The 18,624-nt window shown below is 33.7% G+C and overlaps 2 protein-coding genes across 3 annotated transcripts; both read left to right on the top strand.

Moving 5' to 3' along the window:
• Window positions 1-80: 80 nt before the first annotated feature.
• On the top strand, window positions 81-4,072 carry LOC106759669 (transcription termination factor MTEF1, chloroplastic). Of its 2 annotated transcripts, none has more exons than XM_014642959.2 (2): window positions 81-452; window positions 3,211-4,072. In XM_014642959.2, the coding sequence occupies exons 1-2, from the start codon at window positions 264-266 to the stop codon at window positions 4,045-4,047; spliced, it is 1,026 nt and encodes a 341-aa protein (XP_014498445.1). In that variant the 5' UTR covers window positions 81-263; the 3' UTR covers window positions 4,048-4,072. The 2 variants fall into 2 exon arrangements, with proteins under 2 accessions (XP_014498445.1, XP_022637084.1); XM_022781363.1 differs by lacking the exon at window positions 81-452 and adding an exon at window positions 459-645.
• A 6,897-nt stretch (window positions 4,073-10,969) lies between these two features.
• Window positions 10,970-11,866, top strand: LOC106761492 (auxin-responsive protein SAUR71). Its single transcript, XM_014645046.2, has one exon. The coding sequence runs from the start codon at window positions 11,218-11,220 to the stop codon at window positions 11,626-11,628; it is 411 nt and encodes a 136-aa protein (XP_014500532.1). The 5' UTR covers window positions 10,970-11,217; the 3' UTR covers window positions 11,629-11,866.
• The last annotated feature ends 6,758 nt before the right edge of the window (window positions 11,867-18,624 follow it).

Below are 18,624 nucleotides of genomic sequence, written 5' to 3' on the forward strand. Positions count from 1 at the left end.
AAATAAAAATAAAACATTTGAAGTAGAAATACTTCAATGATTTTCCAAATGTATGGATGGAGAACTGTAGAAAAAGGTTAAGACCCCACAAAGAGGGGACACGCAAGATATCTCTCTATCTTCTCATCCACCACTTCTCCAATTGGAAGCACACGCCAACAATCTAATTTCTCCATCATTCAACATTTTTCGATGTTCATAGCCACACCACTAACCTCGATCTGCGTCGTTGTTTCTCCTGTCATCCGTTCTTGAGACCCCAAATGGCCTCTGCCAGTGCCACCACTCTCTTCTCATCTAACCCCATGTTTCCCTCTGACTACCATTCTCTCTCCCCCTCTCCAACCATTCCTAAATCCTTCACTGGCCTTTGCAAGCCCTTCCATTCGAGGGTTCCCACTTCCATCCCCTGCTTCCGTTGCAGAAGACCAAAGTTCTTTGTCACAGCCACTGTGAGTGTTTCTGCCTCACCCTCTTCTTCAGTCCTGTCAACTTTTTTCTTCGTTTTTGTTATTATTCATTTGGGGCTTCCTAATTGTGCCTGGTAATGCCCAAGTTTAGATTTTTCCTTCTGAGTCCATGCTTATTTGTGTAAAGAACGTGTTGCTTGTCCTCGGGGATGTTGAGAAGGATTTTGGATTTGGGGTTAGTTACCCTTTATTGTTGATGTGTTCTTTTCCCTATGAATGAAAATGGGTATTTTTATTTTTCCATTGGTGTGGGGTTGGGGCCTGCTTTTGTTTGATTGTGCAAAACCTTTTTCTGCTTTCTCAAGGTGTATTACCTAAGTAGAAATCGTTGGTGATTTTGCATGAAGGTCGGAGTGGTTTTCAGCAATGGGAAAATTCTGTAGTAGTCTTTTGCTATCTTTTGATTCAAAATTTTATTTGAAGATGTTATATTGTTATTGGTTATGTTTTGGACAAATTTGTTTCTTTTACTTCGAAAAACCTGAAGTAATGAGTGTTTTTTATTTTGTGGGCATTTTATATTAGTTGTTTAAGACTTTCTCATTTTTAAATGCTTGACAATTCCTTGGCTTTAGGGTTATACCTTTGGTTTCTATGAATTGGAATTTGCTATGGTATATTTGATTAGGATATTAACTTGTACGAAGGGGAAAAGTCAAAATTCCGATGCACCTTTCATGGTTTTAGATAGTTTTTATTTGAAGTATATTAATCCTTTTATACTCAAATCATGTCGTAATTGAACAGCTTCTTAAACAATTAGGCTCTTAGTAAGGTTGTCTAACTTGAGTTTATTTAAACTTGTGGAGGGTTGGTAAACTGAACAAGTAGTTTTACCTTAGGGTAAAATAAGATTAAAAATATGTAATCATAGTATACAAACCACTTCCAACTTTACTATAAAGCATACCATAGTAACAAATGATAGTACAATCGTTCTTAATGATCCAAGGTATGAACATTTTTAGTAACAGCAAATAATAAAACCTAATTAATTGGCAAATACAAAATAAAATAACAGAGAGGAGGGTTGCTGGCCTTTGGGTGTGGACATACAGGTTCAGTTTTAATAATGTATGAAGGAAGTTAAGGGTTCATTTGCATACCTTCTCTAGCTTTCAGTTGCTTGCAGGTCAGAAAGGGTGCAATTGGTTCTTTTGCAGTTGCTGGCTTCCTTTTGTTTTTGCTCAGTTCCGTTCCTTTGGCTTCTGAGTTCCTGTTGTACGCTTTGCCGACATAGATCTGGTTCATGGTTGGTGATTGGTCAGATGAGTGACTGGTGTTGCTTGGTAGTTGATAGCGGCCATGGAGAAATGGTTGATGGCCAAGCAATGCTCAAATGCAATCATGGGTCACAATTGATGATGTGAACCCTGTTGGATCAAAATTTCAGTACCTAAAAACATGAATTTCTTTGGACAATTGTAGTAAGAGAAGTGAGAAATTCAAATGGAAAAACATGGGTTGAGCTAAGAAATGAAAGATAAACACCACAATCTCTAAAAAGATTAACAAGTTAAGAAAGATTGCCATTTTGCATTAGCAAATTCAAGGATAGAATCAAAAGTACTTCCTAAGAACCTAGAGAGAGAGTATCCTCTCAATTGGAAAAATTTTCAGATTAATTCAATAGTCTCCCCTCAAAATCTTGCATAAGGTTCTTTGTAAGCTTAGAGGCAACAAGTAGTAAATCCCCATTCAGGCTCAACATAGAAATAAATTCCCACTAACACTTATTTTCTAGTAGAATTGACTCCACTATCCCATTACTTATTATGGTTCGGGAAGCTGAAAAACACTAAAAACCTGTTCTAGACAGCCTTAAAACACATGAAATATTTAAATAAAAAGAACTAGAAAAATTACATTAATAATGAAGGGAAATAGGGCTTAAGCAATTATTTAGTTCAACTGCATAAGCTCTAACCACCAATGCTTTTCCTATGATATGTGAATTCGGATTTGTCATAAAGTCTTGATCAACATGTACAAAATAGCATTATATGATATATCGTCATGGGCATATCATGCAAAGCAGTCCATCTTTATTCTTCAAATTCTTCCAAGTGCAGTCTTTGGCAGATTCCATCAAATGGTCACTTGGGTTATGGGTGACTTACGTTTCAAAACAAAACTAAAAGGAAGCAAAACATAAAAATTCTTATTTTTTAGGAGTTTTGAAGAATTATTTGCTCATTTCTATGTACCCATGAACTTGCCCCGGAGCTTGCAAGTTAATACAAGTTCTTCCGAGTTTGCAGCCAAGCAAGTGTACAAGCATTCTTAGCCTTGGAATGGTGGTTGTTTTCTTTATGTGCAATGTATTTTTAACATGCTTTTCTTTTCTAATTTTGTCATAGAAAGTGGAACTTAGTGATGACATGACGATAGAAAATACATATAACTTTGCCATAAGACTCAATTTGTAGGTTAATAAAAATCTTGATCAACGGTTCAGATAGGGCTTTGGTTGTCTAAATTTGCACTCTGCTTATTGAATTATGCAAACCATCTTCTGTGTTTGGAACAACAACTAAAATTTGTAAATAGTGTTTTATATATATATATATATATATATATATATATTATATATATATATATATATATGAAACTTGTAACTTATTATTTTCTTGTATTTTTTTTCCTTTTCATCATAAACATACTTAGTATCTTATATAAACTTCTATTTTGTTACTGAACAAATTGCTGAATAAATTAATGTGCTTATGCTGTGCCGCAGGTAATAAAGTGGAGATGTCCAAAGCAAACCATCCCTCCCAATTCTGATACTGGTTTCCAAAAGAAACTCCTCTATCTAGAATCCATTGGCATTGACTCTTTCTCACTTATTGAAAACCATCCAATGCTGATCACTACCTCTCTTACAGACATAAAATCGACTGTGGAATATATCACCTCGATGGATTTCACTGCAACCGAGTTCCGGCGTATGGTTGGCATGTGCCCGGAGATTCTGACCACCAATGTCTCTGACATCATACCGGTGTTCACCTTCCTTCATGACGAGGTACACGTGCATTGTTCAGACATTAAGCGGGTCATAAATCGGCGTCCGAGGTTGCTTGTGTGCAGTGTGAGTAAGCGACTTCGTCCTACCCTATACTTCCTCCAAAGTATTGGCATAGAAGAGGTAAACAAGCATACTGACTTGCTATCATGTAGTGTTGAAGAAAAGTTCATGCCAAGAGTAGATTACTTTGAGAATATTGGGTTTTCTCGGCGTGATGCAACTTTAATGTTTCGCAGATTTCCTCAGCTGTTTTGTTATAGTATTAAAAATAATTTGGAGCCTAAATACAGTTACTTTGTGGTAGAGATGGGGAGAGATTTGAAGGAGCTGATAGAATTTCCACAATATTTCTCATTTAGCCTTGAGAATAGAATTAAGCCTAGGCATAAAAAGTGTGTAGAAATGGGGCTGTGTTTTCCTCTCCCTGTCTTGTTAAAAACAAAGGAAGTGAAATTTCAAAGTAGATTGGAAGTATTTGTAAATTCTTCAACACCCTTGAAAACATCCCCTCTGTGGTGTGCTGGCTCTGATTTTTATCAAGTATAGAATAACAATTGCATTCTACATTTAATTGCTCTTGTTAATTTCTAAACTTAGGTGCTTTTCACTTTTCACTTTTCACTTTGCAAATGTTTCTGCTACAAAATCACATGCATCTTCTAATCAGCTGGTAATACAGTGTTTCTTCAGAACTCAAAAATTAAGATTACGAATTACTTTATTAGTTATTAGTTTCAAGACTAAATATACATTCCTGAAATATTTGTTGCATTTTTTAAATCATGGACTGATACGATTATTACATTACGCTATGAAGAATCTATTTTATTCTACATTCTCAGATAGTATTTTTTTATACACCAATAAAAAAAATATCCTCATTTCCATTACATTTTGAAACGTAAAAATGTACCTCAATATCAAGTACTATATTATTATTTTTTTATCACTCTTACCATTTCTTCAATAGTCATTGTGAAATATAGAAATGAAATTTAAATTTTAGAACAAAATATTATATGAAATGGATGAGTCTCACTATGTGAAATTTGAGACAAGTGAAGATGAATTGGTGGAAGGAAATAACATTCAACCTTTTAACAATAAATGAGGTAAGCCAAATTTGTTATTATTTTTGTAAAAAAGAAAATAACACATGACATATGTTGATATTGTAATATATTTTTATTAAGTATTTGGTACGTGGGATGACTTAAATCAGTATAGAAGATAATATTTTGCATAACGAATTACATTTTAGATAGGATTTCATAATCTAAAATATATTTAGTTTTTGATATATACATTTTGAATTGCGCAATCAGAGAGCAATTATTGATGCGAATAGATATGTTAGATTATTATATATCTTATACAGATATTTTATATACATATTTTTGATATATACATTTTGATATATACATTTGTTATTATTTTTTATTTGTATGTTGAACTTATCTTATATCTCTTCATTATAAATACAATATCTTATGTGTATATTCAGTACAAGGGAGATTAATCCGATACATAATTTTTACTATATTCAACATAGTATCAAAGTCGTGAGTTAGAGTCTATCCTAATGAAATTTATGTTTGTTTGACACATCATTCCACCCATCGGGCTGCTATCGAACCACCCATTAGTGTCTAGTCTCACTTACAAGATGTATATACCTTGACATGAGGGGGGTTTGTTGGAAGTCTCACATCGACTAGAGATAAAGCTAATTTAGAGTATATAACTGGATACAAATCTCACCTTACAAGACAATTTTGTGAGGTTAAGTTAGATTTAAAGTTCACTTCTTAACAAATACGAAAATACCTCATGAATTGTATAATTTGTAATATACTTAGAATTTATATCTTCTACAAAATCTAGCATTATGAGCAAAGTAAAGTTGTAAGAAACAAAGCTAAATTAGTAGAAAAAGGTTATTCTTTAATAGGAAGATATTGACTACATTGAAACTTATGCTCTTATTGATATATTAGAAGTTATTCACATATTATTTTCTTTTATTGCATACAGTAATATAAAAGTATATAAAATGGACATTTATGTGTGTATAATGATGTTCAATACTAATGTATATTTCTCTTATGCTTGTTTTGACTTGTCTACTCTTTTATAGAAGTCCAATACTAATGGTCATTTATGTATGTCTAATGAAGCCTGTTATTTGATTTACCCTTCCTATGTCCTGAGCTTTATCTAAGATAAAATTATAGTCAATCTAACCTAATATGGGAGACATTTGTATTTACTTATCTTGCTTGTTTGATTATGTGTTTTGTTATCATCAAAATCTATTCATTCTTAAGCTTATCTCATGGGTTTTCCTGTGTCTAATGCTAACAACTTCTAAATTCATCCCCTAATGTATCAATAAATGCCCATTAATAAAAAAAATCATAATTAAAATCTGACTTAACACACTAAGTTCACTTAATCAACTTTTTAATTCATTGTCTACTATCAAATTTACTTTGCACCTAACCTTGAATTAGTTCATATTCATTGGCATTGAACTTATTATTAAGTCCACACTCTACGTTCCAAACTCAACAAGAGTTGAACCTATGACCTCCCCTTCAAACAAGCACTCTGACCAATAAAGTTACAACACCCACTTTAATCATCTTACAAACTTAATAGGTTTAATCATTCAAGAGGTCCTTATTTTGGGAGGGAATCTCAATTTAGTCCTTTTCTTTCTCGATGTCTCAATTGGGTCCTATTTTGTGAAAATTGCAACAATTCTGCCCTTGCCGTTAAATTTAGCCCAACGTCGTTAGACTGTAGTTGACGTGGCACGCTGGATTTTTATCACCTCCATTATCACCATCTTCACAAGCTCTGCAACCAATCAAAATCGCAGCGAACATCAACAAAATTGAAACTAGAAAATTGTGATTCAGGAAATCTCGCAAGCTCCACCCAAACGCCATTGCGCCATCAATAGCGACGAGCTCCTCCTCCATTTGTGAAACCCTTCGCGTCCCCATCGACCTCGCACCATACCAGTCAGGTCGCTGTCACCTCGCAAGCTTCATTGTTGTTGTCATCTAAGCTTCGTTTATCATCAATGCGGACTTGCAATTACCAAATTCCAGAAACCCAGTAGAAACCAAAATCAGAGGAAACGCATCGCGCCACCACATTCTCGAAAGCCTCCTCCTTCACGAATTAGGGTTTCTGTGTTGCCACATTTGGGGAAGAACTCGCAGTGGGTTTCATGGTTAGATTGGGCTTTCTGATTTGGGGAATTTTTGTATTAGGGCTGATTGGGTTTTCTGATTTGTGGTTTCATGGTTCGATTGGGTTTTCTGATTTGAGTGGTGCTTTGGCGAAGATGTATTGTGGTGGAGAAGTTGTGCATTGTTGACGGAGTAGAAGATGAACCATGGTGACTGCAAGTGACGACAGTGCATGGTGACTGACAAAGGAGTTGTGGTGGTCCGGTGATGGTGGCGACACAAGGAGGTTGGTAAGAGGATTAGGAATCTGGAGATGAAAGATGAAACTGATGTGGCAGGGATGATGAGGTGGTTGCCTTATATTGGTTTCCTCACCGCCATTAAGAGACCAGATCGTGAACCATCCACGTCAATTAAGGTGTCCCTACCCACGTCAGGTTAGAAATTGACTCCAGCGTGCCACGTCAAACACACACTAACGTCGTTGGAGTCAATATAACGGAAAGGATCCAATTGTTACAATTTTCAAAAAATTGGGACCCAATTGAGAAATCCAAAAAGAACGGGACAAAATTGAGATTCTACGCGAAAATAAGGACTTCGTGAATGATTAAACCTAAAATAAAGACTTCTTTGAAAAATATATCTGACTTGAGTGTCAGAGTATCTTTTGCAGGTTATTAACTTATCGGAATGGATTGCATTCTCGGAATAAATTAGACAATTGAAAAAAAACATAACAAGAAAAGACGACCAACCCTTAAACAATTTCAACCATAACAATTTACATCAAATTACTTACCTAAAGGGTACCAAAAGGCCCAAACCATTTTAGTTTACCATAAATGTGACAATCCAAGATCAATGTTAATCTAATATAACTAATCTTTTCATCAATTGTTACAAAATATAACCCAACATATATAACGTGGAGACCATAAACAAGTTACAGAAATCAACTATTATCGTTTGATAAGAGTCATTAATAACCTAATTGTGCACAATTAAGTTAAAACAAAGTTTGATACTGATGTTACACAAATGATGAAACGTCAGAATAAAAGCTCAAGTTCTACATCTAATACTGCAATGTGAACACTCAGGGTGTGTTCTTTTGGATAGATTTGGGGGAGATGATTTGGGAGAGATGATTTGAATGGATTTGAGTGGATTTGAGAGTAATTTTTTGTTGTTTTTGAGTGGATTTGAAGGTAATTGAGAGTGGATTTGGGGATGAAGTTTGTGAGAATTAGTGTAGGATTTGATTGATGTAACAGTTTTAAAAANTTTGTTTAATTGGTAGAAATTGAAGATTACTAAAATGTCCCTAGGTATTAAAGTAATATAAAATGATATTTGTTAATGTTTATTTAATTGTAAAAATGTTTGTTAAGAGTTAAAAATTTAGAATAATTATTAAAAATANTTTTTTAAAATTTAATTAAATTATACTGATTTTTTTTTTAATGTAGTACTTTTTTTAAAGGGTAAAAAAAAAGTAACCGGATAAANAAGAAGAAGCAACCGAAAACAATTTCACGTTAATCCGGATATAACTTTCTGCCTTTTTTACGTAATGGGAAGTAATCGGATACAACTTTCTGTAACCGAATACAACTTTCTAGCCTTTTCACGTTAACCAGCAGAAAGCTCCCTTGAAGGGACACCAGGCACTTCAATGAACAAGAAGCTAGCCATTTACTTAATTGAGTCTGAGGATAGAAGAATGGCCTTTGGTCGTGGATACACAGCAAGANCTACACTAGTTGATATCCATGGCAAATCCATTGTTGATCTTTCAAAAACTGGTGGATGGATTGCAGTCTTCTTTATATTTGGTACATATTCATTCTCTCTTTATGCGTGTTCTTGTNCAGTGGACAATACTGNAACAGAACAACTATTGGTTATGTTATGAACATGTGATTTAAGAAAGAGATTATGTGTTTTGTGTTGTTGTAGGAAATAAAATGGCAGAAAGAATGGCTTTATTTTGGGCTTTNAGTGAACATATTTGCCTTCATGTTCTACGTGATGCACATACCATTCACGAGTTCATCCAACNCAGTAAACAATTTNTTAGGAATAGAAATGTTGTAGGTATATTATTTTATGATTTTATGTACAAAATATTTTAAAAATGTATCAGGGTAAATTTGTAATTGTGATTTTAATCACNGCAAATCTTCGCACTTCAGCGAAGATATTGAAATCGTATAATCCCGCAAATCCATCGTATTTTATCCTCATAAATTCCCTCAAACGAACGCATTCAAAGAGTAAATTCCTCGCTCGCCCATTTGCGTGAATAGTGAATTCAACACAAGCGAACACAGGGAATATCATTAAACTATTAATCCAAACAAAAGATTTACTATCACCAATCCTGGTAAATTTCTTCATAACTTTCAAAGCAGTACCTTTATCAACAGCCACAACATTAGAAGATTTAAAATTTATAAGAATTTATTGATTTAATTTCATTTTTATTAGTATTCATCCAATTGCATGTATTTCGTTTACAATTATTTATGTCAATATTCAATTCGCTTTTAAATAAATATTTGAATCTCTTCATTATCATTTTCCCAGTCTTATTTTATTTATTTCTACAATTTATTATATTTCTTTATTATAATTCCTCTTTAGATCCAGTTAATTAAATACAAACTTTTTTTATCAAAATATTTTTATTTATATTCATTTCTTATTTATAATTATTTTTCAAAATTTCAATAAGTTTTTATTTTTTAATAATTGTGATAATTATTAACTATTATTTATTTTTTCTTTTTTTCGAGACTTGGTATCAATTTTGATCCTATATTTATCATAATTTTTGTTCCTAATTTATTTTTGACATAATATACTCCTTATATTTTCTAAATCTTTTTTGTTTAGAAAAGAGGGTGCCGTGACGTAAAAATTCAATTCCACTTCACAAACAATGTTCTTATCTGTGATGGAACGTGTGGAAGCTGCGAGCCAGACATGATGGAGGTTGGCAGCACAAGCAGGAACCACATTGAGTTATTTTAGAAAAATACGAGAATCACGTTCAATTAAAATTAAATTGAATAATTATTATAAATATTAAGACCAAAAATGTTCTCATGTCTTTTTTTTTAATTTATTTAAATATTAAATCATTGAATAACTTTTTATTTTCACAAAATATAATAATTAAAAAAATATAATTTTTATTTATAAACACGCACCTAGTAATATTGTAATTTTACATAGTAAATACAAATACATAACTATTTCTAAATATATTCAAAATAATAAAAAGTTCTTCAACTAATTTATTTTTCTAATTATTTACTTCTTAAATTATTAACATTCCAAAATCATCATTTTCTCATTTTCTACACTTAACTTATCTTTAAATAAATTATTATCACTGAATAAGTAAACATATTCAAAACTATTATCTTTAAATATTATTTAAATCATTTTTAGTTTTTTTCCTTCTTTCTTTTAAAAAAATAAAAAAATAAAGTTTAGAATTTAATTTTTCGAAAACAAACTCTGACCGATTTTCTATTACTTAATTCGACAATTAAAAGTTACAGTTTGATTTTGAAAAAAATCAAATTCTATCTTCAGAAAAGAAATACATGTAGATATTTTCACAAGTATGCAACTGAAAAAAAAAATAAAAAAACCTATTAAATCCGGGTCAAAGCAAAATCGTAATCCAACACCCACTGCACACACATCGACAAAACCAAGGAAAAAACCGAAAACCGAAAAATAAATTCATGGCGACTATAATAAATAAATAAATCCAAACCACACAATGATAATAATCATAAATACTAACAACACTTTCAACTACTCATATATTATTAAAAAAAATAGTTAAATATGTTTTTGGTTCTTTAACTTTAATTGAAAATTAGAATTAATCATTCTTCAAAATTTTGACCTAATTTAGTCTCCAATTTTAAAAGTGTATGACATCAAATAAAGGTAACAAAATTTGCTTATAAATTAAATTTATATATTTCTAAAATTGAGAGACTAAATTAGACCAAAATTTTGAGAAAAAACTAATTCCAATTTATACTTAAAATTAAAAAACTAAAAACATATTTAACTCATAAAAAATATTATTAATATAATTATGATATTTTAATAACTTTTTAATAACAAATTAGTGTTATTGATATATTTAAAATTAATCGATCACACAAACAATTATAAAAAAATTGTTAAAAAATATTATTAAAGATATATCTTCCTTTATTTAATACGTTTCTCTCTCACTCACCAATTGTACCTGCCAAGTACGTTTACCTGTACCTCCCAGTCTTCTGGCATCATCATCTTTACATTTGTATTAAAATTCCCATCCTACCCTTCACCCATATAATATAACTCTCTCTAACACACTCTTGTCTCCATCCTTAACCAGACCAACCATAACCACAAACCTCAACAAACACCATCTCCCTCTGCTCCTCTCACTCACACTACACCTCTTCAACACTACTTTTATATTTCTCAGATGAAGCAGCTCATCCGTCGCCTCTCGCGCGTCGCTCACTCCTCAAATTACACGCTCCTCCGCTCCGACTCCTCCTCCTCGTCGCGGGGCTGCCGCCGCCGCCACCGCTCGGAGTCCTTCCGTGCCTCCAAGATCCGCCGCTCCTCCGCAGTGGTGCCGGAGGGGCACGTCCCGATCTACGTCGGCGACGAGATGGAGAGGTTTGTGGTTTGCGCTGAGCTCCTCAACCACCCTGTCTTCGTGCAACTACTCAACGAATCCGCGCAGGAATACGGCTACGAGCAGAAAGGCGTTCTCCGGTTGCCATGCCGCGTCTTCGATTTCGAGCGCGTGCTACACGCGCTCCGCCTTGGCCTCGACGCGCCTGATGTTTCCGAGCTCGTTAACTTCTTGCCGGAAGAATTATCCTGAAAAGTAAATGAAAAATGAATACGCATATGGTGATTTGGCTGGATCTTTTACTGGTTTTGTTGTGCTGTAAATACAGATTAGGAACTTGAGAAAAAAGAGACACAGAAATTTAGGGTTTGTAATTGTTTTTGGTTCGGTTTCTTCAGGTTGTTGTTGTTCTGTCACTGTAAAGGCGAAGATATTTTTAACGCTGTTGTTTGCGACCGGAGAATGAGAATCATCACTTTTTTGACATTTCCGTTACTTTCTTTCTTTGTCACTTTCTCAGTAAACAGACAGAAAAAGAAAACCTGACTTTTTATTTTTTACCGTTCTAAGTTGTTTTTGCATCAATTTTAAGTTCTTTGTAATTAAAATTAATTTTAATTTCTTTGTAATTAAAATTGAAATGGAAATTGTTCTTATTAAAATATATTCGGAAGTACACTAGTCTTTTGTCTTAGTGTGTATTCTCTTTTATTCTTCAAATAACAAATCTTTTTATTTACGAATGACGAGGTATTCTCGGTTGACATTAATGTATATTTCTTTTACATGAATGAGGTGACCTTGGTTAGAGAGCTTGCAAAGTTTCTATGACACTTAAGGTGAGTGAGTTGCTAACGATAAATAGTATAGTTGTGATAAATGAATCTACTAACTTATGCACTAAACAGTGATTATATATAGTACGTGGACATTATTTATTAGGCCTAAGGTTTATATTCTTATCTTATTTTATAATTTCTTAACTCCCTTAATTATTCTTAACTTTATTGTGATTTGTTCTATTGTTTAATGGATCTACAGTAGGGTTATAGTATGAATTTATGGTCTATATTAAGTTTTTTTAAGAAAGACGAGACTTCGTCAATTCTTCTTAGACTGAGATGTCTTTAATCTTTTTCATTGTCTTAATTTTGTAAGCTCACATTATTTAGGTCAAGGTGTTTTCGACCTCTTCCTTGTACACTAGGCCTCCAAGGTCGAGGCATCCTAATTAGAAACGTTGTAGGCTTGTTACATTTAAATCGAGATGTCCTCTACCTCTTTATTGTCACTAGCCTCCAAGGATTTAGGTATTTTACTTGGAAACATTTTAGGTTTGTTATGTTCAAGCCGAGGTGTCTTCGATCTCTTTACAACTTGCCACGTTTAAGTTGAGGTGTTCTCAACCTTCTTCCTGTACACTAGCCCCCTATGGTTGAGGCATCCTGGTTGAGAGTCTTGATAATCTTGCAAGAAAAATTCCTTTGTCTTGGATTGTGTGATATTCCTAGGTTTTATTAGTGTACTAGGCCCCTATCATCGAACACCGCAAAGGAAGATAAAGACGCTAAAAAATTGTGAAGTTTGTATTACTAAGCCCAAGAATGATATGACATTTCATTAGGAAGATAAACAATTTGTTTAGTTAAAACCCTTGGATATGAATTGATCTACCGGTTGGCATATGAAGAGGCGAGACTCTCACTAGTGTTGAAAAATTTCTATAAATAGGGTTGTGAGGCATATATGAAGCACTTTTGTTTGCTCTAATAGATGAGGGTTCCTAATTGATTTTGTGCTTGTCATGTATGTCTTTATCGTCGTCTTCTTTATATGGTGCTTTGGTTGATAAGGCTCGTTTAGAACTTGTTAAGTCATCTTCATCCACTTCATCTAGTAGTTCTAATACATCCTCGTCAAAGGAAGTGTTGAAAGACCTCCCCTTGCATACTAAGTATGAATGGGTCGATAAGGGTGTGTGAGTACTTTTAGAAATACAGATGGAGGTCTTCGATTTTAAGGTTTTTTGAGACCTATACGGTCTTGGACCAAGATAGTCCAAATGATGTCGTGCCTCTAGATCGAGTTGGGCGTGTAGGTAATGTCGGTTAAGGGTAAAAGGGATATCCTAATGACTTCTTTTATATATACTCAATCTTTTTTTGATTATTTTACTATTAGGGTGTTGTGTACTTTAAACATGACTCTAACACAACTTCATCCTAATGCCTATAGGCGCTTAGAATTTTATGTAGAACTAGGGTTTAAACCTTCTCCACTAGTGTTCCTACACCACAGAACACTCGGCCTAAAGAACCAGTTAGTTGGATATTCTTGTTTTTGCTGCCAAAAATAGGTCTTCTTGCTCCTTATACGTCCTCCTTTAAGAATTGTAAAACTACCTTTCTTAGGGTAGTGATAAACCCTTAGGGTTGCTCATATTTCTATAATTGTGATAAACTTAAGTTTCCTTTCTTTTGGACCCACCGTCCCTTACATTATGATGAATGGTCGAGGATTATGAAGTTTTTAGTCTTTTAGATATCCTTCCTCAATGACTTCCTACTCGACATATGGTGCTTGTGGTAAATTCACCTTGTTCACTTTGAGATATGTTTAGTACATGTTAATTTTTCTATATCGGGTCATATTTTATCTCATCTTACTTTATGTTTGTTTCTTTCAGGATTAATGGCCTCTCATGAAGGTGTTGGCCACAGCCAGAAGAGTCGCTTTCACTTGTTGCATGAACATATCAATGTGAACAAGAAAGAGGGAGAGACCTCTAACCCCCACATTGACCCTTTAGTTGTGCCTGATGCAGTAATAAGTGTTGGAAGCCCTCGTCCTCCTCCACATAAGGAAAACAAAAGGAAAAATAGTAGTCATAAGGGTACGAGCTCATCTCGACATCCTTCTCCTAAACGTCCTTGTATGGAAGAAGACTCAACTTACACGTAACAAACAGGGATAGAAATGAAATTTTTTTATGGTATGAGTATCACCATCTCCCAATAGGAAGTCAACATCATCATGATGTCTCCCCTTTCTTCCTTAATGAAAGCATTTGCTGGACAACAATCAAGGGCTTTGGTGCTTGGGAGACATACATGTCACAAGTTTGCTAAGGTTAAGCCCGTCAAAGAGCTTAAGGTTGAAGTGGCTCCTTTGAAGCAACAGTTTTCAACAGTAACTTCCAAAAAGGGGACTCTTTCATTAGAGATGGGCAAGCTCTTCACGTAGCTAACCCAAGCTCAAAGTGATAAGAAGTCATGGAGAACTTGTTGCTTGAAGGCTAAAGAAAAAGGGAAAAAGACTTTAGGGGATTTTGCAACAATAAATCGTTCCTTAAAGGAACTAAAGACTGCCAATGCTGATTTGGATAGAGAGGTTTGGGATCTTAAGGCATGCTTGGTTTAGGAGAATGAGTTAGGTTTACGAAAGGTCTTGTGACTAGCTACTTTACTCCACAACATTCCTATAATCGAAAAACGCTTTAATGTTGGCCAAGATGTTTACCAAAAATCCCTAGTGTTGGTTGAGAACATCCCTCCTATTTAAGAGGTGGTCAAAGACAGTCTGACCACTCCTTTAGTTGAAGTTCATGAAGATATCGTGGAGGAGGATGTTGGTGAACCTGATGTGGGGAATTAACTATATTTTAAATGTTTTTGTTGTAGTGCTTGGGTAGAAATCTCATTCTTTTGTAGGCATTTTTGCCATATTTTGAACACTTTGTAAGTATTAACATGCAATGGAATGAGATTGTATTTTGGTTTGTTGACTTTATGTACTTATTCACAAAATTCATTGTTTCTTTAGCCTCATGTGTATTAGCCTGAATCAATTGTAAGGGCATTTTAGTCGAATAGATTTCAATAGAATCTTTAAAAATAAGATAGTCTATGTTGGTTAAGGCGTCTTCGACATATACCTTAATAATTCAGATAGAAAACTTTACCCAGTGAGTCAATCTTTTCTAAGGACCTCTTAATAGAGACCTTAATTAAGGCATACCAAACTTTCCTTGAATCATTGACTTTCATTGATGATGGCCTCATTAAAACCACTTCGGCCAAAACCCTCCTTAATGAAAAAGACAGAAGTAGGAAAGAGTTCCTTGTTTACATGTCTAGTTATAATAGAATTTCATATGTTACATTCCATGTCTTCGGGTGTTCTGTAGCCTCTATCCTTTTCTTGAGCTCATTTATGACCACTTTGTTTGTCGCCTCTACTTGGTCGTTTTCCTAGGGGTGATCCACTGGACTTGTGGCATAATAGATGTGTAGGCCTTAGTAGAAGTCAACCAAACCTTTGTTAGTGAATTGTCTCCTGTTATCAGTGATGATGGTGTGGGGGACGCCAAAGTGATAAATGATATTCTTTCATACAAACTTTTACACCTATTGTATTGTAATCGTCACGAGTGGTTCAGCTTCTATCCACTTTATGAAGTAATCAACAACTACTACTATAAATTTAACATGTCCCCTCCCAAGTGTGAAAGGTCCTATAATATTCATACCCCACTTTGTGTATGGCCAAGGGAAAGAGATATTGTGTAACTTTTCATGGTTTTGGTGAGATAGGTGGCAATGGTTTTGGCAAGGTATGCATTTCTTAACATACTCGACACGGTCAACCATCATAATGGGCTAGTAGTATTCAACTCTCAAGATTATGGTTATCATAGCTCTTGCTCTCGAGTGATATCCACTTACTCCTTCGTGTAACTCCTTTACAACGTAGTCAGCCTGAACCATATCAATGGAGTGGAGAATCTCATGCGGAAAAGTTCATACCCCACCATCATAGACTTTCCTTTCCCAATCCTTCCCTATGTTGTCCAACTTGTTTCCACTTTTTAAAAATGTATGATTGATACCTTCTAGTTAGTGGACGGCAGCACGCGCCTTAGGCGTGTCTCGGCACGTGCGTGCTCCGGGCATCAGCCTGTGGGCTCCCCATTCGGCCCGTCTTGAAACACGGACCAAGGAGTCTGACATGTGTGCGAGTCAACAGGTGAGTAAACTTGTAAGGCGTAAGGAAGCTGATTGGTGGGATCCCCTTGTAGGTTGCACTGCTTACCAAGTTGAGTTTTCTCAAGACTTTGTGTATTGGATGATTTGTTCTAACCTACTAAAAGAGCTTTAATAATTGATAAATGTTTATGATAAAGAATAATTTTGTGAATTTTATTTTTCTATGTCTTTTGCCTCTCAATCGAGTAAAAGTAATGGTTTTTACATTGTATCAAGTTAGTGTGGTGTTAAATCTTCATAACATATTAATCATGAGTCCAAGAGTTTTTAATTTTAATTGAGAATTTACTTTGATTAAAATTAGAAACTTTCATGTGATGGAATGAGTTTTTGCCAATAATTGAGAATGTACTTTTGTTACAGGTGAAAACTTTAACAAGAATTAATCAAGAATGTACTTTGATTAATTAACTTTTTACTTGATATAAGAGGTAAAAAAAATAAACATGATTAGGTATAATAATATTTAATTAAGAATGTACTTTGGTTAATAGTGAGAACGTCAACAAATTAATTGAAAATTTACATTGAATAATTTGAAAATTTAAGACAATAGTTAATTGAACAATAATCTTTAGACAACCAATGATGAATCCTATTTTGATAAAAGTAGTGAATACAACCTATTTTCTTTATAATTGTTTTTATCTTTTTAAATCTTTTTACAAATTTATTTCTTTCTATCTTTTATTATTTTGTTCTTTAATCTTTTATTGATCTTTATCGCATTTATCATTTTTATTTTACTAACCCTTTTGTAGTTTTTATAAGAATTAATTTGTTAAGAATCAATTCTATGTTTATTAGGAGAGGACTTAGGGTTGACATTACCCTTTCTATTTTGTTGGCTATTATCTTAACAATATTGAAGTTGCTATAATTTAGTAGTATTAATTTAATCTTGTCAATGACAATGTTATCAGTGTGGTATGTAGCTTCTACATTTTTTAACCGAAGGGCATGACTTCATAGTAATAATTGGTATCTTTTGTGATGAATGAAATCTTTAACTTATCCTTAAGGTCTATTGGTATCTGATTATACTACGAGAAAACATATAAAAAGTTGAGTACATTATGGTCAAGTGAGGGGTGGAAACTATGGCCCCTAAGTTGTTAGAAGTATTAGCATCCAAGACAAGGTATCTTATAGATATTGTCTTGATAAAACACCGTTCACCAAAAGTGGTGTATAGGTTGATGTATCTTCGAGTTTCAACTCTCTCTCTTAAGAACCCAACAATTTCATCTACATAAGGAAAAATTTGTTGTTCTTGAATTTGTAACTTCTTGAAAGTTTTCTGATAAAGAATGTTTACTGAGATCCCTTGGTCTATCAACACCTTATTGATTAGGAAGTTCTCAACCTCGACTATAATCACCATAGGATCTTCTTATTTTGGTCAATAGCTTTGAAGTGTATGTTGGTGAAGATGATGGGGGACATATTCCTCCTTATTGGGGCCAATATTGCGTTTATGGATTGTACCTGTTTTTTGTGGGCAGTGGTCGGCGAACATACGATAAGATGAATCTCATTCTCCTTCCTCAACGGAATAGTTGAGTTATAAAAAGGTAAATAAATCTTTTTTAGAAAGTAAAATATCAATGCTTATTTAACTTTAATGTCGGATATAAATTTAAAAATATACTGATTAACTTAATGTTCATAATTAGATGTAATATCATGGCAGATATTTTAAGGTATTTAAAAGTTATCACATGAAAACGATAGAACAGTTTTATTAAACATTAATTAAAGTAACTAAATAAGAAGCACAAAAGCCTAAACATGTTTCAATCATATTATTATTATCTTTCACAAATTCTGCATCATACCTCCTAATAACTGTACTTGATACCATCAGATCGAAGCCAAATTATTGGCAGGAGATGATGAGTCAGTGCCTTTGGGTTATTATAATTAAAGAGTATAAAGCCAAACCAGCAACGATTTTAAAAGTTAACCGAGGATCTCCGCAAGATTGGATTTATTAATTAATCAAATTGGAAGGCAAGACATGATTGAAAGGTGACTCCTTTCACACAAAATTCTGATTTTTGTTTTCTCTGCAAATAATAAGTTTTCACTCATCACTAGGATAAAGACTAATCCCTATTAAATATATATATATATATATATATATATATATATATATATATATGGAGTTTGTTAACACGCGTACGCCTGTTTTTCAGTTGGT

Source organism: Vigna radiata, chromosome 5 (assembly GCF_000741045.1).
Source record: "Vigna radiata var. radiata cultivar VC1973A chromosome 5, Vradiata_ver6, whole genome shotgun sequence".
Lineage (NCBI taxonomy): Eukaryota > Viridiplantae > Streptophyta > Magnoliopsida > Fabales > Fabaceae > Vigna > Vigna radiata.